At 40.2% G+C, this 22,397-nt stretch overlaps 1 protein-coding gene across 2 annotated transcripts in view; it reads right to left on the bottom strand.

Moving 5' to 3' along the window:
- The window catches only part of CD2AP (CD2 associated protein), an 802,607-nt gene that overhangs the window by 162,025 nt on the left and 618,185 nt on the right, over positions 1-22,397 (bottom strand). For both annotated transcript variants that reach the window (XM_078647692.1, XM_078647691.1), the window contains exon 16: positions 17,345-17,431. In XM_078647692.1, the coding sequence (XP_078503818.1) occupies positions 17,345-17,431 (87 nt within the window). The remainder of the gene's footprint in view (positions 1-17,344; positions 17,432-22,397) is intronic.

Genomic DNA, 22,397 nt, shown 5'->3' with positions numbered 1-22,397 from the left:
GCCCATTCCATGGTCTCTCATGTAAGCTGAAACAGATTTGTTTACATGCTTCCTCGATTTCTCAATTTGTGGACAAAATTGGTTCGACCACCTCCATTTCTGTCTTTGGCATATATTTGAATATACCAAGGCAGTCTGAGGAAAAAGTGCCATCAATTGCTCAAAGGTGTCCTTTAAAAGCATTTCCAGACCTACCCCAGTCAAAGTGCCCAAATCATTACCTCCACAGTGCACAATTAACAGGTCAGGTTTTGGCAAATGCATAAAGGTTTTCACCAATGGTATCAATTGGTGACATTTTAATCCTCTGTGGCCAAACCACTTAATTTCCACATCTTGTAAATTGAGGTTAGGTAAATTCCTGTTTTCAGCGTACCTTTGAGCCCAATAGATGTAACTATGTCCAACAATCCAGACAGAAAACATGGTGAGAGAAGGTTCTGCTGCAGTCAGATGAAGTGTGGCAATGAAATGGCAGTTGAAAAAATGAGAGTGTAAAATGAAAAAAACTGAGGAGTTTCTGTGTTAATGAAGCAGTAAGAGTGATTGGTGGATTTTGATTGCTGAAAACAGAAAGTTAGTGTGCATGGATGAGTTCGTTGAAAGATGTATTTTGAGTGGCGAAGAAAAAATCATTAAATGAAAGAATGCTCTGGATATGCAGGTGCACTGAGAGTTCAGAGTTCAATTGCAACATTGTTGTGTGAGAGGTCTTGCAAGAGGTGGTTGCTATGCAGAAAAAGCAGAGAGGGGGCAGAGGGGGGAAGGGTTTTGCTTTGAAAAAAAGTGAGGGAAGAGTTTTGATTGGGTGACATGAGAGATATGTGTGAGGAATTACAGCATTTCTGTGCTTTTGATAGCTGCAGACTCTGGAGTGCATACCTTTTGCTCTGCTGAAGACAAATTGGTGTGTTTCTGAGACTGTTTTGAAACTCAAAGTATTTGCTAAGGTGAGAAAAGATTTCTTTAATTTAGATAGAAAATAGTGTGCTTTAAGGAGAAAATTATGAAGAAAGTTGTGTTTTTCAAATGTTGCTTTGTCTCAAGTGTTTCACAAATAGATTTTGTTTCTTTGAGAAATTGTAATTGGAGAAAATGTGAAGTATTAGTACTGACAGGGCTTTTATGTGCATAGGAGCTGTGGAGTGTTTTCAAATTATGACTTGTAAATCGTTTTTGAGAAAAAGCAATGGTTTTAATATTGATGAGAAGGACATAATGGTGTCTGCTTCTTTATAAGGTAATTGAGAGTCTCTGATGTTATTTTTCCCATTTCAATGTAAGAAGTTTGTCTGTGGAGCAAATTGCTTGTAAATATGCTCCCACCTGTGCATGGCAAATTTAGATTTTGAATGTTTCCGTTACATAGGCATGTTAAAGGTGACTGAAACATGCTGCAAAGGCAATCAAAAAATGCTTTTATGTGTCTTAAGGACATTTTAAGTCATTTCCCCATGTGCAGTGTTTTCAAATTATGAGTTGAAAATCGTTTTTGAGGTAAAGGAATGTTTTCAAAATTTATGTGCGCCATATGACCCCAAATTTCTTTTTCAGGGGTGCAGCAGGGTGTTCTTGAGACACCCCTGCACCGTCGGAAAAATTTGTAATTTGCGATGAGGTAATTGCTAATCGCAAATTGCACCTTCATTCCTATGGGCCTCCTGCTGCATGGAAATGAATGGGTAATTTGTAATTAGCAAATAGGTCATCGCAAACTAGGAATGGTAAAGAATCGCTATTTATTCCTTAAAGTTCGCTATTTAGGAAATGCAAAAAACTTTGATGATACATATGGCGGTTCATCTCTAACAAGATAAGAAGCATAGGGATAGATTTATGATGACTGGCGCATCACCAGGGATGTGTTAGTCATTCTGTGCCGCTGTTCCGTCACCTATGGTGTGCTGCATTTACAATGCGGCGCATCATGGGGCAAAAACAGCACAGATGCGTGACGTATTTGTGCCGTAAAGTTGGCGCATTGCTGGAGTTGTATCGCAAGTGTGATGAAGCTCCAGCAAGGCTGAGGGGTGCCCGTGTCGCAGGGTTTCTGTTCTCACACAGAACTGTGGACAGAGGATTGGAACCTCGGCGAATTAGGGTGTCCCAAAACTCACCTTAGTAATCAAAACCCCTTAGCAAGCTAGGTACAGTGTCACATTGGATATAACAAACTCTCAATGTTTAGACAATCCAGAATATGAACTTATAGTACCTCAGAATACGTGGAACTCATGAACAGTCGGTCGTTATATATTTCTTAGAAACCAGAACATGGAGTTAAGAAGAACACATGTGTATTTGAAATGTTTATTTACTAATGCCGTCTTCTCAGGCGTAGTATCTTAGATTATACAAGTACACATATTATCAGTAGCAAAATTACCAGCATAGTCAGTAGTACATAAAAAGCGAATGGTGACAGTATGTTAACATGCTGTAAATGAATAAGAGTTAGCAACACTTATAAGCAGCCGCGGGCCGTGGAGGGAGTTACGGTGGGGCAGGGAGGCGGGGAGGGGGAGGGGCAGGGTGGAGAGGGCTCCACCCTGCCCCTCCCCCTCCCCGCCTCCCTGCCCCACCGTAACTCCCTCCACGGCCCGCGGCTGCTTATATCTCACCCTCCCTAATACACATAATATATTATTTGCTAAGAAGGTCTCTTTGTGTTGGTTTAGGGCGTGCCGATACTTTAGTGTCTTAGATTTGAAGGAATCACATCAGCATACACCAGCTCTCTCTTCATGTGAACCGCATCAAGTGTTGTGTATGTGTGTTCGGCAAAGCAATATAAAACCCGCCTCATGCCCAGAATTGGGAGAAGCTGCACTTATGTTATGAGTATGAAGTCGTGGAGATCAGACCTCATAACAATTCTGTATCGTGTTGTTCTTGAAACTTCAGCATTCGCTGTACAGATATAGTTTAAGAAGTAAAGCAGATAGTAGAGCAATAACATATTATTCTCATGTAAATCACGATGAACTATTAGGTTGAAAGCTAAAGCAACAACTAAGTGTCGTGTGCAGAAGTTGCAAAAAAGGAAAAAATGGCGTTTAAACCGGTAATGAGTCCATGCTAACTTAACACGGTGTAAAGATATCCAGGACCTAGATGACACCTCCCCATGATCCGGAAACGAACTGAATAAGATAATAGAAGTGCCATCTCATGAGAGCAGATTGCAACTTTATATGTGGACGGTCCGCAAGGTAAAACATTAAAAACTAGGAAAATTTAATGCTAAAGAAAAATAAAACAGCCAAGTACTTTATCGAGTCTTAAGCCAATAGGCAAGCTAAATAATAAAAACTTGACAAATAAGTCAATGAATTGTCAATGAAATGCTAGTACTCAGCATATCAAACATGAAAAAGGTCTATGACATAACTGTGTATGCAAAATAAGCTGCAACAGCCTCCAATAGGAAGTCACCGTCTTCATCCGAAAAGAGTTCAGCCATCCAATTTAAAAGCGGAAAAGAACATAAGTGCTCTCCCAGCACCGGATCCTCTATCAACATCAGAGGACAGCTCGGTGGGTTTTCAAGAAAGCTCTGTTCCAAGAAAGACTGTGTTGCCGCCAGTAAATTCCAGGGACCAATTAGTCCATGCATCAATGCCACAGCCATAATCCTTTCGCCAGGACAAACCAACTCGTGAGTAATGATAGGAGTCATCAGCTGATTAAAGTCGACGTCAGGAGAAACCGGTCCGCAGAGACACAAATCAATGGCCCAATCGAAATCACAGGTCAGGCAGTGAAATACAGGCTGGACACAGGTGAAGTAGGAGAATCGAAAAGATAATCCATATGCCGTGCTTAATATCGCCAACGGCATTGTGCCATAATATTCTAGCATGCGATTGCGGAACAGTGTCAGCAGCTGCAGGGCGGGAGCTTGCACAGGAGGGACATCCATATTTAAAAATGTAAAAAAGCACAAGAGCGTCCGCTGGTAATGCAAGTAAAAATGGGAATCCACGAAGCAGAGTGGAAAAATTAGAATGAAAGAAAGCAGGAATGACTCCAAAGATTTTCTCAAATGAAGTCACGAGACCACTGGTAACAACTTTAAAAAAGTGCGCCAGGCCCTTTGTGGAGGACGCGTTAGAGATAGTCCGAACCATCTTGCTGAAATGGAAAGGCAAATCTGTATTTAAAAGGGTCTGCACCTCTGTACGGGTGTTCGCTATGTGAAGCACGAAAGTTTCACGGGCCGAACTCAAGGCCACCTCTCTCTGAGACAAAAGAGCTCTTATTCTTGCCATGCCGTTGAAATGTGCTCCCAAGGTTGGTATTTGTGGCCAGATTGAAAACTCCCTATGTTCATGTGTGGGAGGAAATAGAACATTTCTGCAGCAAATAACCCGTTCATTTACTGTTACGATAAAATGAATACTTTTAATTAACCCAGAACAATCTTCATTATTGAGCATCAAATAACTACCATTTTCCAAGAACTTGAACGTGGGGATGATAGCAGGAACTGGTGTGCCTTGCAACACGCAAGCCATATTTGGTCGGTGTTTGTTGCATGAACCGTGTAACTGTATGTGCCTACACATTAGTGAATGATCTGGCGTCTCAGTGCATTCCTCTCCATTCAGATAAAGTTCTTGATCATCTTTGAAAATCTGTATGTGTATGGAAGCGACCAGACCTCATGAAGAAAACCACTACCTAAAGGTTAATAACGACCTATTGGTATATATTTCATACAATTTGAAAACTTATATAAAGCAAAAGGCAGCGTTATTAAACCGTGGATAAGGCACGTTGCCAAAGCAGTCAACCTTTTGGATTTATACTGGAAATGTTAAAGGAAGAATTACGGAGTAGGGCCTGTAAATCTTTAATGGACAACGAGTAAAATTACTCCAACCATCATATTCCTCTAACTCCGGGATAGTAGGGGTGTTTAATTTTTTAGAAGTAGCCAATCCAAAGCATTTGGTCTGGGAAATTGTTTCATTCACAAACAACATATGATTTGGGATGAGACATGCACGGTGGAAAGCCTCAGTGCCTTGTACCTGCCAGGTTCGTGAACCCCAAACTGATGTAGATCCTGGATATTTTTACTCTGTGTTACGTTAGCATGGTCTCATTACTGGTTTAAACGCCATTTTTCCTTTTTTGTAACTTCTGCACACGACACTTAGTTGTTGCTTTAGCTTTCAGCCTACCTGCGTCAAGATCTATGCCTGCTTCAAGCAGGCGCAGGGTTTTGATGTAGCTTTGTCCTATCTGATTGTAAATGCGGCACACCGTGGGTGGCAGAGCAGCGGTGCACGTTAACTGGTGCATCCCTGGGGATGTGCTAGTTAATATAAATCTGCCCCTTTACATTTAATTATGTGCAGGGGACACAGAGTAGGTGAGGTTTATCCAAGGTTAAGAAGAGATGAGTCCTGTTCAGTGAAAAATTGGAGATAGGCTTCAGTATATTATATACTTAAGTAGTGTGTTAAGTTTTTGATGACTGTTATTAATTTACTGTTGGGTAATAGTGGTTAATAACATTTTTTATTATATTTTACCACAGATTCAACTGCAGATTATTTCAAGATTTTAGGATGCCTAGCAAAGAAAGGGTGAGAAAGGCTGCAAAACGTCAAAGACAGCAGGACCATGGAATAATGCAGCAGTCCTCTAACAAAAAGATTTGTCAAGTCACCAAGAAAGCACCGGGTAAGAGTCCAAAAACAGTCATAAGAAATATGTGTAGTAAAAAAAATATTACTACAGAAAATGTTTCAGTCCAGAAAAGGAGAAACAATTCAAATGGTAAGGAAAGGCCAATGAGAAATGTTACTGCTAGAGTAAGAGATAACTCTATGCATGAAAGTAGAAGGAAACAACAGTTTAGGGATATTCGTAAACGAATGTTCCGCAACAGGATAATTGGGAATTTGTTAAAAAATATTAAGAAAGGTCAACAGAAAGTGGTTTTTTATAAGAGAAAAAAAATAGTTGAGAAAGTTATTGATCAGGCATTTGAAATTAAACGTAAGTTATTTATTTTGACAATCAATAGAATTAGGAAGCTAAACAAGGTAATTTATGATTTCAAAAGAAATAGTAGATGGAAGAGAATAGTTAATCGTAGTAATTTTTGTGAAGTTTTTTCTGGAGAATGGATGCATAGTTCAAGCTCTGAGGCATTTTTTAATGAGGAGAGTTATTTCCAGGATAATGATTTGGTGCATGCAGTTGACACCAGTGGTCGAGCTTATGAAGTGAAAGATGGTTGTCCAGTTGAAAAAGAAAAAGTTGTGAGAACAGAGATAGAAGAGGTGTTAGGTAATGAGGTTTTAGGGAGACGTCCTAAGGGTCCTGTGTACACCTGGAAGTGTAGTAGTATTTGCAGTGTACGACAGGATTCCATCAATTTGCTTTGTGATTTTATACGGTCATTTAATAAGAAAAGTTTGAAGCAGAAAATGAAGTTGTTGCAAGAGTTAGATCCTTGCAGAGTGAGAGAAGTGATAGGTTTGCATGGTCATTCACTGGCTTGTCTTTCCAGGAGAGTATGCCAGAGTGTTTTTCATCATTTCAGGATGCTAGCAGTGCATCATAATAAAGTGAGGAAATTAGTTAGAATGTTGTATTATGCTAAGAGTCCAGCAATTATGCTTAAACAATTATGCGCTGCTCTTTTGCATGGTTCTGAAATAGATGTGAAGAATATATGTGAAGAAATTGAGTTTTGTTACTTTGGAAGTAAAGAGGAGAATGTTGAAATTGACCAAGAAGAAGAGAGTAATGTGGAAGATAGTGTACAGGTTTCCAGTACAGATAATTTCCAGAGGGAAATTGCGACGTTTGAGGTGAAATCAAGTGAGAGGCCAAATTTCACTTGTGTGTGTTGTCGACGCACTTATTATAAGAATCAGACTAAGTTAGTGGATTTATATGGAAAAAGTGAAAGGGAAAATAATAGTGAATGGAAGGATTTTACAACATACTTGATGGTAGAAAATTGTTTTGATTTGGGATTGGATCAACGTGTGTGTACTTATTGTTGTAACAAATTAAATCAAAACCAGATGCCTGCTAGAGCAGTTCATAATAATCTGGAATTGGTTGAGATTCCTTCTGAATTGAAGGATTTAAATACTTATGAATCTATTTTGATTCAAAGTATCCATCCCTTTCAGGCTATTGTAAGAATGGAGCCAAAGACAGGGAAATTGCCTCCATCAGATTTACAGAGAGGATTAAAGGGAAGAGTTGTTTATTTGCCTCTAGATTTGAAGAAAAACATTAACACAATTGGAGTAGAAAAAGTGGAAGAGGAACCTCTTGTTATCTTAGTTAATGGGGTTCCGACAAAGAATAAGAAAATATGGCAAGATTTAGTAGATGTTAGGAAAGTCAAAAGGGCAACATTGTATTTGAAAGAAAAAAAAAAATACTATAAAAATGTATATGTTGCAGAAGAGGAAGTAAGTGAGGAAGAGGATAGCGATTTGTGTGCTGGTCAAATTGAGAAAGTAGAACCCTGTACTAGTGAAGAAATATATGAACATTATAGTGTTCATCCTTTGCATTCCAAGGAAGTCATGGGGAATGCTATTGAGTTGTTTCAAATGAAACAAGCGAAAGGGAGTCCCTTTAGTGTTTGGGAGGAAAGTTTGGAAGCTCGGTGTTTCCCACAGCTTTTTCCAACAGGTCAGGGAGGAAGATATGATGAGCGACCTCATCAAATTCCTGCTTCTGAATACCGGACTTTGCGATTGTATGCAGGAGATCCTAGGTTTCGACAATGCATTCCTTATTTGTTTCATCTCCTGTTTGAAAGCGATCTGTCTGGACTGTCATATGCAGTGAACCACATCTTGAAAAGTGGTATACACATGCAAAACATCTCGGCAAGTGACTTTATGGATAAAGTCAATGTCCAAGACAGTATTTTGGATTCTCACCTGATTAATCTCATGGCGTGTCAGCGTGGTACTAATGAGTACTGGTACCGTCGTCATGGTGATTTAAAATGTATGCTGAGGAACTTAGGAACTCCCACATGGTTCCTCACTTTGAGCTGTGCTGAGTATGGCTGGGAAGACTTACTTGAATTTCTACGAGAGGCAAATGCTAACGTAGAAAACATCGAATTCAAGACACCCGGAGAACTGTGCTCTTTGGATCCAGTCAATGTATGTAGGTACTTCAATCATAGATTTGAAGGTATGATGTCTTTCATCATGAATAAGAAGAATCCACCTCTTGGAGAGGTGTTGGATTTCTTCTGGAGGAAGGAGTACCAAGCAAGAGGTGCTCCTCATATACATATGTTGCTGTGGATCAAGGATGCACCTAAATTTGGAACGGATGCAGACGACTCAGTGATGAGTTTCATAGAACAGTATTCTACGTGTGCTGTTCCAAACGCAAAGGAGAAAAAAAGCCTAAGAGAAAAAGTTCTACGTTTCCAAAGCCATCGATGTGGAAAGTACTGTCGTCGTAAATTCCGGAACAAAAAACAAGTTCTACACCAAATGTTGTTTCGGCTTTCCACGATCGGTGATTTCTAAAGGAAGAGTGAACAGTTTGATGTCTTCGCTGCGACATAATGTGATGAAGAAATCACCTAAAAACACATACAATTTGAAGAGGAACGAAGAGTCCAAGTACATCAACGACTACAACCCGGTGATTTTGTCCATGTGGAATGCTAACATGGATATACAGTTTGTGGCTGATAACTGTATGGCTGTGGCTCGGTATGTGACATCTTACATCACCAAAAAAGAGAAGACAGAATTGAAGGATATGTGGGAGGACATTTCCCATGAAAAGAGCCTCAGCAAGAAGTTGTACAGTTTCAGTCTGAAGATGTTGTCGCATCGAGAAATCGGAGCTTACGAATGTTCTGACCGGTTGTCTTCAGCAAGTCTCTATGCCAAGTCCAGGAGTATCGTTTGGGCGAGTGTTGGTCTTGCTGCAACGCGTAATCGAGTTCTGAAACCTGTGCGGGAAATTGAGTATTTGGCGGAAAAGGAGCCAAACAGTACCGACATTTTGAAGAGCAACATGTTGGATACATATTATCCAAATCGAAGCAGTCACCTCGAGAATGTTTGTCTGTATGAGGTTCTGCAAAATTACATATTCAAGAGGAACATCAAAGAAGATACTGAGAAAGGAGTGTATGCTGTAATAGGAAGTGAGGGATGTCTGGTCAAGCAAAGAAAATGCCACTTGATAAACCATCGAAAATTGAGTGGCGAATCTCCTGAAAAAAAGGAGTTTTTCTATTTAGCACTTTTGCAACTTTTTAAGCCTTGGCGTGCAGAAGAGGAACTGCTTGGAGATTTCCTTTGTTACAAAGACTCATTCAATGCTGCCAAGGAGACCATAGAATGTCCTGCTTTTCCCAAATATGTAGAAATGTTGAATGTGGAAATTGAGCAGGAAGCAACGATTGCAGCCGAGATTGCCAGAGACAGTTCTCAGGACAGTCAGAGTTCTGCTTCATTGAGTCAGGATCCACTAGGAGGACCTCTTATCGAAAATGAAGCTGCCACTGCTATGAATGAAGTGGAAAGAGCCATGGCACATGCTCAGGAGGATGCGGTTAACTTAGAAGAGTTGGAAAGACAACTCAACGTTGAGCAGAGGAAAATATATGACGAACTTACCATGCAAATTGATCATGGATTAAGTCATGACAAGAAAGAGTGCTCATGTACGTCGTTGAAGCCTGTCCGACTGTACGTGAGTGGAGAAGCGGGAACTGGAAAAAGTTTCCTTATTAAAGCAATTTCATGTTATTTGCAGGAAAGGACAGAGTCATCGCTGTCTTGTGTTGTCACCGCTCCAACTGGACTGGCAGCACATAACATTAAAGGGATTACTTTACATCGTTTACTGATGCTGCCAGTGGAGCATGACAACAAATTAGAATATCACAAGCTATCTGGAGATGCTTGTTTTGAAGTTTCAAGAGTCTTGAGGAAAATGAAACTTATCATTGACGAAGTAAGCATGGTTTCCAATGTCATGCTTGCCTTTGTGCATTTGAGAATGCAAGAAGTTCTCAAAACAGAGTATGATGTGTTATTTGGTGGCAAACACATCATTGTTTTCGGAGATCTTCTGCAGCTGACACCAGTGAAAGGGCAACCTGTGTTCAAAATGCTCACGCATGAAGATACCAGGAAGTGCTTAGGGAGTATTGGCAACGTCAATATATGGTTAAACTTCAATTATGCTGAACTGCATGAAAATATGCGTCAGGCAAAGGATGAAGTTTACAAGACTATTCTACAAGATGTTAGAATTGGAAAAGTGACCGAGCATGGGAAAGAAGCTTTACATGCACGATTACTGACAAATTTATATCCAGACGAAGATGTTGTGCCTGAGAATATTTTTCAGAAAGTTACTGAGAAAAAATCTGGAATATGTTTGATGCCAACTCTTGCAGAATGTGCCAAATTCAACAACAAAATGTTGCATTTAGAAAAGCAAGAGATTGTGAAATTGGAAGCTATTGACAGAGTAGAGCATATGGGATCAACAATTATTTTGTCTGAGAATCTGAAAACAAAATTGGATTCATTAGAGAAGAGTATATCTAAAACTGCAGGTTTTGAAAAGACTCTGAATGTGTGCTTGAACTGCCGTATAATTTTAAGAAGGAATTTACATGTTGAAAGAGGTCTGGTAAATGGATCAATGGGTAATGTTGTTGATTTTGTGAAATACAGAAATAGAGATGGAATTGAATTTTTAAAAATTAAATTTGATGGCATTGAGGAAGTACAGCTAATTGCTCGTTGTTCTGCTAGATTTTTGCTTGTAAAAGACTTATATGTTCGTCGTAAGCAGTTTCCTGTTTGCTTGGCATATGCGGTGACAATCCATAAATCGCAAGGTTTAAGTGTAGACTGTGCATTGGTGAATATTGGCAGTTCTGTGTTCAAGGAGGGTATGGCATATGTGGCATTGTCACGAGTTAGGACTTTATCGGGATTGTACTTGATTGAGTGTGATGTCACAAACATTTGTGCGGATCTAGATTGTGTTAAGGAATACAATAGGTTGAGAAGAGAGTATGCGCCACATTTGCCTCAGTATCCTTTGTTTGAGAAACGTGTGGTAGGCCGGAAACGAAGAAATGTGACCAATACTGGGGAGGTTGTAGCAAAAAGACGAAAAGTCGATGAACCTGAAATTATAAGCAGAAACAAAAAGGATTCTGTTGAAGATGTTGTTGGTTTTCAATTTGAAAACAGTTCTGGTGTCAACTGCTATGCTAATGTAGTGGTTAATGTTTTGTTTTCTCTAGAAAATGTAAAAGAAGAGATTGTGGTCAATTCTGATCAAAGATTTTGCAGTTTGTTAAATTCTGTGTTAGAGAAATGTAGCACTGATAGAACAAACATAGAAAGTTTGTCTGAAATTCGAAATCTGTTAGACAGATGTTCAGGCCAAACACAATTCTCTCAAAATAGTCAGCAAGATTGTCAGGAGTTTTTAATGTATATGCTTGATGTATTGCATGATGAAGGTGTAGATGTAGATCACCTGTTTGGGCTTTCTTATCAATGGCAGCATGACTGCGAGAACTGTAGGGTATCAAGTACTACTAGTGTAGACTCAGAAAGATTTATATATTTAACTTTGCCAGACAGTAAATCAGTCTCTTTTAATAAGCTAGTAAAAGCAGCTGATCACAACATGGAGTGTAGGCAATGTAAATCTGAAATGATGTCCACATTATTTATACGAACATATGGCCAGTATGTCATTTTAATGTTCCAACGATGTAGGCCAGATGGAACAAAATTGACAACTTTAATTAAAAATTTTGTGGCTTCACAGTTGTCAATATCAGGAAGGACTTTTGTAACTGTAGCAATTATATATCATGATGGTCCTTCAATAACATCAGGACATTATACAGCTTATTTAAAGTGTAGAAATGGCTGGTCATTCTGCAATGATTCTGTTTTAATTTTCAAAAAAAAATTGCCATATGACCTTAAAAACTCTTACCTGGTGTTTTTAAAACCAAAATTTTAGGGAAAGAATCTCGGGATGTGCTCTGAGGAATTTCAAGAAGTTCTCATGGCTCCTACACTATTTGGCCTTGAGGATAAGTGTAGTACAGAGACATAACTTTTTACCATAACACTGGACGTCATTGAGAAATACGTGCACTTTGAATGAGTTCAGAAAAACTATTTCTTTTTATAAGCTAATTGAAGCAGCCAATCAAAACATGGAGTAGAGGGAATGTAAGTCTGCAATGCTGTCTACTGTTTTACATTGCTTTGTGATTAAAAGTGATGTAGAGAATTAAATAATTGTACTAGTCATAAAGGTAGTGTAAGTCTGCTTCATAGTAAGCAGTATCAGTGTGATAGGAAATGTAGAACATGATTGAGCAAGAAGGGGAAGATATTACTAGTCCAGGATTGTGTAAATGATCTTCAACATTTTAATTCTGAAAGTTGCGGAAATGCGAAAAGACGGGATTGGCTTACAAGAAATCCAAGAGTTATAAATGGCTTTGACAAGATTTGGCCTTGTGAAAACTTGTGGTAGAGAGCAAGAAGTCATTTATTGTATGTAACATGTTTTTGAAAACGATGGAGGTTTTCTTTCAGAAAGTGGCGGGTTGAAAGTAATAACAGCACAACAGAGTGTAAGCTGTTCATAGGACATCCTTGGCCGTCATGGAAAGTAAGTTAACTTTAAGGAGTTCTGAATTCTGATTTGTTATGTTGTATGGGTTTTTTAAACACAATCATTTTGATTGTGTTTTTTTTCCCCCGCTGTTATATGATGAATACCTTCAAGTCACTGTTTTTAGTGAAATTTGATACATTCTGAGAACAGCAAAAATAAACCATTTAACATGTATAATTAATTCTGTTCTGTTTGCATTTATGATGTACATGTAGAACTGTGTAGGAGGCATGGAGAAGGTGAGGCTTCTGTAAGTGTCAAAGTTGTTGCATACAGTGAACACATTCACACATCGGTCCACTCTTCCTTGGATGTGGTGGAGGTGGTGGGGAAGCACCAGCTGAAGCTACTAAAGAAGCCATTGCTCACTGGTAACAAAGGGTCTTTCTCTCACAATGATGAAAGTCAGAGTGAGGAAAGAAAGAGGGATTTTCATCATTTGGGAAAAACAATAGTTCTCAACCAATGAAAAGTGTTCATTTTAGATTATATGACCTAGTCTTACATCATTAGGAAACCAAAAGTGAAATGAACCAATGAAAAGTGTTATTACCAAGTCACATGACCTGCTGTGTTTATGTTACACGCTTTGCAGGGCCTTCCGGTTTGCTTCCAGAAACCTGTGCTTTGCGACTCGGTAAGCGTACCAGTTCGCTAACGTAGTACGTCATATGACGTATCACGCGACAACGCGAAACGTCATGCGGACGGGAGGCGTCACGATGTTGTTTTCTAACGCGGCAGTTGCGGTAAAGAAACGTTTACTGGCTCGCGGTCTATTTCGCGGCATCAAGGTCAGCTAACGGGAAGCTTCCCGATTCGCGAAGTGGGAACGAAGAAAATTTTTTTTTTTTAAAAAAGTTATTAATAAACATATAAAATATATTTTGGGATTTAAAGAAGAATACATTTTACAGCTACAGATATTTGCTATTAAAAAACCATTGAAATTCACTGAAAAAACCATAGGTTATAGATTATATATAGTTAGGAATTAGCATTTACAAAACCTTGAAAATTCACTGAAAAAACCATAGGTTATAGACCATATATAGTTAGGAATTAGCATTTAAAAAACCTTATTTTACTCACAAAACCATTGAAATTCCATATATAGTTAGTTGCACTAACTATATATCGCGCACCCGCAATCCACTGCTGATGATGTCACATATTACATCATTCATGACATGGTCAGTGACATCACTGATGACATCACTGATGACATCTCAAATGACATCACTGATGACAACATCCAGTGATTATGTGTTTCTGTAAAGTTTAAATATGTTTTACATATTGAAGAATGAGTGGATGTATAAGTGTCTGAATGAAGGTTTTAGTAGGTGCGTGATTGACTGTATGAGTGAGTGATTAAATGCGTCTTACTAAATGCACGGGTTAGTGACTAAACTGTCTGAAAGTGTGCATCAGTATGTCTGTTGTTGTGCAAGCTGCTGCATGTGTTGATCAGTAGCTATATAAGTAGCTATATGGGTTATTGATTGGTTGCACAAGTATTTGTATGGGAGACTGAGTGTGTGTATGGCTGGCTGGGAGGTGTGTGACTCTGTGCAGATCAATGTGTACTTGTATCAGTGATTCTATAAGAGAGTAAGTATGTGTTAGTATATGTTTGAAAATGTAAGGTACTCTATGTTTAACTGTGTAGATTAGAAAATGGAAGTGTGATTGATTCTTTACAGGACTGACTAGGTGTGTGAGTAACTCCATGGATGAGTGGCAGAGTGTGAGTGTCTGTATAGGTGTATGAGTGCATATGATAGTGTTGTAAAGATGAGTGATTGTATGTATGAATGATTGTATGGGTGAATGAGTGAATGTGTGTGTAGACGTAGGAATCAGTGAGTGCGTATGTAGTAACTAGTATTGGTGTGTCAATGGTTTCAAAAATTATACTCTGTATTTAACACTGGGTTGTAACAGAGGTTATATTAAAGTGTGAGGAGATGCATTGTATTGTCACATGAATGATATCATCAGTGATGTGGTCATTGATGTCAAATGAGATGTCATCAGTGATGTCATTTGAGATGTCATCAGTGATGTCATTTGAGATGTTATCAGTGATGTCATTTGAGATGTCATCAGTGATGTCATCAGTGATGTCATTTGAGATGTCATCAGTGATGTCATCAGTGATGTCACTGACCATGTCATGAATGATGTAATATGTGACATCATCAGCAGTGGATTGCGGGTGCGCGATATATAGTTAGTGCAACTAACTATATATGGAATTTCAATGGTTTTGTGTGAGTAAAATAAGGTTTTTTTAAATGCTAATTCCTAACTATATATGGTCTATAACCTATGGTTTTTTCAGTGAAATATATATATATATATATATATATATATATATATATATATATATATATATATATCTGGTGTGGTTCTTCTTTCATTTGGTACATGAGATTATAAACTGGTAAAACAAGCTGCTTTACATTCATTCAAGACTTAGCCTGAAGGCTGCTCTCCACAGCTACCACTAGGATAGCTTTCTATATAGGTTGTCTTTAAACCTACCATCAATAAGGGTCGTTTGAACTGGTGCAAGGTGCCCACTAGAATAGGAGACAGCATATGCCAGGCCAACTTCTCACATGGAGTCTCTGGCTTTTTCTTCGTGGGACTAGAAAGGTCACTGAACTCCTCTGAAATAGACTAATGAAAGGTCAACTTGTGGTTCTAGTGGGGTGCCTTAGAGGGGAATAAGGTTGAGCGACAAAACGTCTAGTTACTGGGTTGATGTAGACTGTCCTTGGCTCCGTGCATCAGGCCGTTATACTTCATCTTAAACTGTGGCTGGAGTTGAAGTTGTCTAAGGCTTTGACACTGACCTCAGGAGTCCCTTGGCTTTGAGGCTCTGTGCCTTCGCCTTGAGTCTCCTGGCATTGAGGTGCTGAATAGTCACAACCACTGAGGGTGGAGCAGAGTTCCTAGCCTCCTTCAGGAGAGACTGATTTGTGAAGGAATGGTGCACTCGCGGGCATTCCTTGCATTCAAATCAATGGCATTTTTTAGGTCAAATTCCAGAGACACACTTTACTCTGTTTGTTGTTTATGAAGTCGATGCTTGGAGGGAAGACCTTCAATGTCTGCTAGAGCATGAGGATATTTTGCCTGCTTTTCACTCTCAGAGCTTGAAATCAGAGGTGCAGTGTTTGTCCTGGGTTCAGCTGTCATGGAAAGGTTCGAACATTCTTAATCTCTGGAGTCAAACTCAGGCGAGGACACTTGCATAAGGCTCTGCTACTGATGGGTCTCCAGCCTACCGAATAATCAGTCCCATCTTTTACTCTTCCACAGCTTGGCTGCCTCCAAGAAAATGCTTCGTTGTACAGTCCACTACCACAAGAAACTACATCCTCGCTGTAGCTTGATGTATAGTATGGTGGTAGTGTTTTCAGAAAGAGTTTGCACAGTGCATCTCAAGGAGGAGGGGAAAGAAACCCTTCAGGACTAGATGGACTGACCTCACCTCTAGCACATTTATGTGCCTGCATTGTTCTGAGGTGGACCAAAAGACCTTGCACTAACACCTCTCCAGGTGGGTTCCAGAGCTGAACAGTGGCCTGCGACTGCAGAGGTCTGAGGGGCAACACCCACTTTAAAGATGGAGGGGGTCATCAGCCAACTTAGCTTTGAGACGACCGAGTGGAAACTTGTCCTGTGAGCAAAGAAGCTCTTCTGGTGCGGAAGCCACCTGCCTCCTCAGGCATCACTAAATGAAGTACATTCATCACTTGGAATAAGGTTCAAATAGAACATCAGAATCTTACCCCAAATATCTGAGATTCCCTGAGGAGGACGAAAAGATCTCATGTAGGCTGTGGTGTAGATCACCCCAAAGCAGAACATCGGCTGCTAGTTGATAAAGAAGCCCAAGTGATGCAACAGAGAGTACTCCAGGTGGTTTTACATGAGTGCAAAAGTCCCTGTAGCAACCAGCTAATAATGGAAATATGGAAATAGATGGATTTCTGGGAGCAGCCACTACCACAGCTAGCACGTTGGTGAAGACTTGCTGAGTAGTCGCGGGGCAGAACTAGGATTTGACAGCACTATGAATCAAAGGTAACACCTGTCAACAGGTACACTTTGCACATGAAAATAGGGATTCTGGAGATTGATGGATGCCATCCAATCCCGCAAATTAAGCTTAGGAGGCCCAATCAAAAAGACTACATTTGTTACATTCTGGACAGGCAGAAACGCAAAATGGTGGTATGTGGCACACATGGGAGATCTGGACAGCTATTTCGAAGAGTAAATGTATTCTGGATCAAGCCTGGCAACTCGGACATTTATAAAACCAGGAATCTGTGGCAAGAAGTGTCCATCAGAATTATGTTTTGTACATATTCTGGATTGAACCTACTTAACAGCACTAAGCAGTCACCAGCGAAACGGCATCAAAGTATGGAGAAAAAAATGGTATCAAAGGAAGATTTACACAAAGTAACAAAATTCATGCCATTGGGAACTGTTTGATAAAATGAATACAAATGTTTCCTCCCCCCCCCCCCAAAAAAAGGGCATGAAAAATCTTTGATACGGATTCATAACTTGTTGATGATACATTTTTTAATTATTCATAAACTTGACACCTTACCTTTCTAACATCTGATGGCTTTGGTTTGGCACTTTCATAGTCATCCTCTTTAGGCACCTCTGATACATCCTTTAGATCTGTAACAGGCTAAATATGGAAAAGTCTCTTATTTTCAAGGAAAATTATGCAAACAAAACAGTATAATTTGTCCATGCTGCTCCAGGAAAACCTGCATGTTATTGAGGCCGACTGTTTTACTTTACATTTGCAATATTTTGAACCTCTGTTTATTATTTGTTTTTCTTTATGAATGGACTAGATTCAAAAGTTTGCTGAACTGTAACACAGAAATGATTTTGTCCTTGCTTGGTGTGAGCCTGTTTTACTTTCATAATATTCGGATTACTGCAACACATTTTTATTAGCACCAAGACTGTTACAGGGTGTAATATGTTGAGGTTGACAATTCATGAAAAGTTTTTTAATTTCCTTTCCATTTTTAAACGAGGCTGATGTGTATACATAGTTTGTTTTCTCCCAGTACACGTTTTAAAATAACTGCCATAAAATGTCCATTTTGCATTCCCATTGCTGCAAACTTGCATCTCCCACTTATGTCCATCAAAAACAAACTAAAGTGACGGTTGAACAACTATTTTACGTATCGTACTGTGCCGATTCTCTGGAAAAAATGTGATATTTATATTTTCAGTATCCTTGTAGGACAGATGGAAAAACACTCAAAAAGGGATTCTTTCACTTGCAGTATTTGCCGATTTCCAGTACAGTTCAGTAATCTTTATTTCGAAGAATAAAAAATCCTCATAAAAAATACATTACACAGTAAAAAATTTCATTATATAACATTTCTGAACTTTTGGTGAATTAAAACTGTGGGGAGGAGAGGATACAATTCATAAGGAGAATCTAATTATTTACAAAGATAAATCAATTTCTTGTATTTCCCAATCTTACGGCTACTTTTAAAAAGCTTAAAATGGCACATAAGGTATGGGTATCACTAGCTTTCTGTAAGAAAAACAATGCAGCTCTTGCGTGGCGAAATTTCTGTTTCCTAAGGATGTCAACCAAAAATAAACGCCTAGGATTTCTATAAAATTGTCATAAAAGAACAAAATGAAGGGTGTCCTGCGGAGACCTATTGTCGCAGCCGCAGGCACCCTTCTGCTCAATTGTTACAGTAAAACCAGCGGGGTAAGCTAAAATGTTAGGTAACAGATTGAGCCTAAAACGGCACATTAAAAATCGGTCATTCTGGCTATACATCAGGAACAGATAGGGTTCCATTCCCACCCCATTTCTTACAAGGCCATGAACTGCTATTGATTTCTTGACAGGACCAAGACCACATCTGGCAGATTCAAATTTTTCTAAAAGCTATTTTTTCACCCTTAATTTGCAACTGCTAGAGATCAAAGACGGGTCGCTAAAAAGGTGATACTGGTCTATATTCGCTAAGGAATCCTTAACATATTTTAGCCAAGGAATTTGTAGCCCCTTATCCCTTTGCAAGCAGTCCAAGGCAATTTCCATGCTCAGTAATGCCTCCGGATTGGTCCAAATTCTAGTCCATGCTATAATTGGCCTCAGCTTAACATGATCTGAGATATATGGCATCCCAAGTTCTGCATGAGCTATTTCGGCAGAGGTGGAGTGTGGGATTTTCAGGATTCTGCGGAGAAGTTTGTCTTCCTCTACTTGTAGTTGTTTGCAGTCCCTGAAGCCCCAGACCTCCGCACCATACAAGGCCTTTGCCGTACTAATTGAACCATATAAAGCCATTATTTGTTCTGGGCACCAGCGCCCCAGCCTACGGGCAAAGCCTAATATGGCACCATTCGAGGAAACTAGCTTGGTACAATGTTCCTCGAGGAGTTGGCTAAATTGAATGTCACCATCAAATAGGAGGCCCAGATAGGGAAAAGTCTTTACTTTGTCCAAGGTATGGGACCCTATCTTAAACACACACTTATTTGCGGGTTTTTTGCCGGCCACCATAACAAAGGATTTATTTAGATTAACAGATAAGTCTAGGTCGGCCATAAACTTGACAAATCCATCCACCAGTTGTTGTAGGGCCCTCGGTGTTTGGGCAAGTAAGACTGCGTCATCCGCGTACAATAGTACTGGGATTTGACGCGGTCCTCCTTTAGGACAATCCACAGCTAGGGAGATAAGGGCACTCTCTAAGGCATTGATGTAGAGTGAAAAAAGAAAAGGGGCAAGAATGCACCCTTGCCTTACTCCTCCTGAGCATAAAAATTGGTCAGTACGCCCCCCCTCTGGGCTAAAACGGACCCTGGCGGTAGTATTCCAGTGCAACTCTTTCAAAATATTTATCAACCCCACAACAATGCCTAACTTGTGCATCATGGCCCACAGTTTAGTCCTATTCACATTGTCAAAGACCGCAGCCAGGTCCATGAATCCCATGTAGACCGTGCCCTTGCTGGCTTTTGTATATTTGGCAGTTAGCAGGTACAAATTCAGGCACTGGTCACTAGTTGATTTGCCGGCTCTGAACCCGTACTGTATGTCAACTATAGTTTGGTGCTCCTCTGTCCACTCCATAAGCCGATTTAAGATCACTCAACCTAATATTTTGACCGAGACATCAATAAGCGAGATCGGCCTGTAGCATTTTGGATCGTCCCTGCTCCCTTTCTTAAAAATGGTACGATCAATGCAGTGGACCAGGAGCGTGGTAGCCCTGATTTGAAGGCCGCATTTAAGACCCTGGTTAGGATTGGGGCCCATAGGTCTATATTGCTTCTATATAGATCCGGTGGGGTACCATCTGGGCCAGGGGCTTTATTCGGGGTCAACCCTCGGGTTGCATTTGTTATCTCCTCTACTGCGAGGACTATTTCAGCACTACGGGTACCCTCCCATTCACCTTCCTGTATTACTAATTTAGACTTATTGTATAGACCTTGGAAATGATCAACCCATTGCTCTGGCAGGATATTAGTGCTAATCACCGGGGCGGAGTTATCTTGGAAACAGGGCCTATTTACAATTCTCCAAAATTCTGCAAAGTCCCTGTTTTCTCCCGCCTCTCTCAGATCTGCCCATACTTCTGCTTGTAGGATGTTCTTCCTCTCCTTTACTTTAGTTTTATAAACTAATCTACAGTTAGCCACTTCTGCCTTGTCCCTTGGGTTAGCTTTGAGGCATGCTTTTAGGTAACTTAAGGCTTTAGAACAGCTCTTGTCAAACCACCTTGGTTGCTTGGAACCCTTCCTTGGGCCTTTAGCTTCCAATAATTTGTCAACTAACTTTGTCAAGGATGCAAAAGATGCAACTAATTCTGGTCCTTCTATTGGGGGTCCAGACAGTCTTCGACCTATGTTCCTCCTTTTTGAACTAATGTTTTATAGAACTCATGGGGGTCTATCCTTGCCCACCTTAATCGCCTCCCCTGATCTGTTGGCTGAAGGCTAGTGTCCCCACGTTTAGACTTACCCCCCCTGCTAGTGTGTATAATTTCCATAACTAGGGGGTTATGATCACTAAAGGTGCTCCATTTAGTTCTAACCTTTGTGATTCTATTTTTGGCAAAGGAAGATATCATTATGTAGTCTATAATAGTGGAGCACCCTCTTCCTTTAAACGTTGGAACATATGTGCCCTCTACCTCTGGGCCTGTTAAGTCAATGGTATGTGCTAGTGAGTGGGTTTCTGTTATTGTATTTAATATTATGCCCTCATGGTTGTGTACAAAATGTGGCCCATCTTTAAGAGGGCAGGTATCCCAGTCTAATGAATCGGGGGGCAAATTTGGGCAGAGGTGGCAATTAAGGTCACCCATTAATATTATCATTGGTCTCCCCCCCCCTTTCCTCTGTTTCGCCTCTTGCGTGAGTCTTTCATCTATCTCACATAGGGCGGCATTTTTCCCATTTATTGATCCTGGGTTGTAAACATTAAACAACTGTAGCCTCAACCCTCTACTCTGGAATGTTACAGCTTGCAGGGTGTGTGATGTCCAGGTTGGTATAGTCCATCTGCCTTCTAGGGTTAGGTCGACAAAGTGCAAGCCCTCCTCTCGCTCTTCCTACTCTGCCTTCTTGTGCCGGCACAAAGAAGCACTTGTAGCCCTCTATTTGGTATGGGGTAGGGTTGACTGCCCATGTCTCCTGAAACGCTAGAATGTGAAAACCCTCGAGTACATTTCTCCAGTCTGGATTGTCAAATTTTCCAGATAGGCCCGCTATATTCCATGACATAATGTTCAACTTTCCTACTCGATCTTCACCAACTGTTATGCCCCGCTTGGTTAGACACAAATCAACTGTCCTCTCTATCCTAGCCCTCTCTTTCTCTTTAGCTTTACTGTTTGGATGTTCTACAAGTTTTTGCCTTTCTTCGCTTCCTTGAGCTACAGCTTCCCTATCATACGTTATCCCCTTTATGCCTTTTTCCTCACATCCTATCCCTAGTCATTCATTCTCATCCAGGGACTGTAAGGGGCTATTTCTGTTTGTCCACTGAGAACCACCCTGGTGTGATAAGGGTTGAATGCCATACTCCATGGGCCTTGGCCCATGCCCATCTGTGAATCTACCCCTTCCCATCTGTTGGAAATTTGGTGGATGTGTAGCCAATTTCCTGGGATAGAAGTACGCTAATGGCATGGTCCTTATCGTGCTAGTTATATTTCTGTTATTAGCCAATATGTAATCCACGAGGTTCGGGTTCCTGAAGTTGGCAATGATACAATTCCCTTCTATGTCTTTCCTTCTGGTTCCCACCCAGTTTACCCTCCTTGCGTGTAAAATTTCCCCCCTTCCCCCCCCCCTGCAAGGGTCTGTGGATGTTTAGCCAGTTAGTGATCTTATTTTTGAGTTCAATATAGGATTCTCCCTGCCCCCTTCTGAGCTCAGGTACCCCAGTAAAGATGACAACAAAGGGGCTTGCTTCTGGGGGTAGATTTACACATGGTAGGGGTCCTTGGGATCTAGCCTTTTGCTCCCTACTTAGTTGATGATTATGTATTTGGTGAGGGATAGCGGTTATCTGTGGCTGCCTTTGCATTGCGGGTCCCTGTCCTACTATTTTATTTCTGTCCATGCTTCCATGTAATTTTATT

This window comes from Lissotriton helveticus, chromosome 6 (assembly GCF_964261635.1).
Source record: "Lissotriton helveticus chromosome 6, aLisHel1.1, whole genome shotgun sequence".
In the NCBI taxonomy this organism is placed as follows: domain Eukaryota; kingdom Metazoa; phylum Chordata; class Amphibia; order Caudata; family Salamandridae; genus Lissotriton; species Lissotriton helveticus.
Note: the sequence above shows the minus strand (reverse complement) of the source record. Positions and strands in the feature narration are given on the sequence as shown.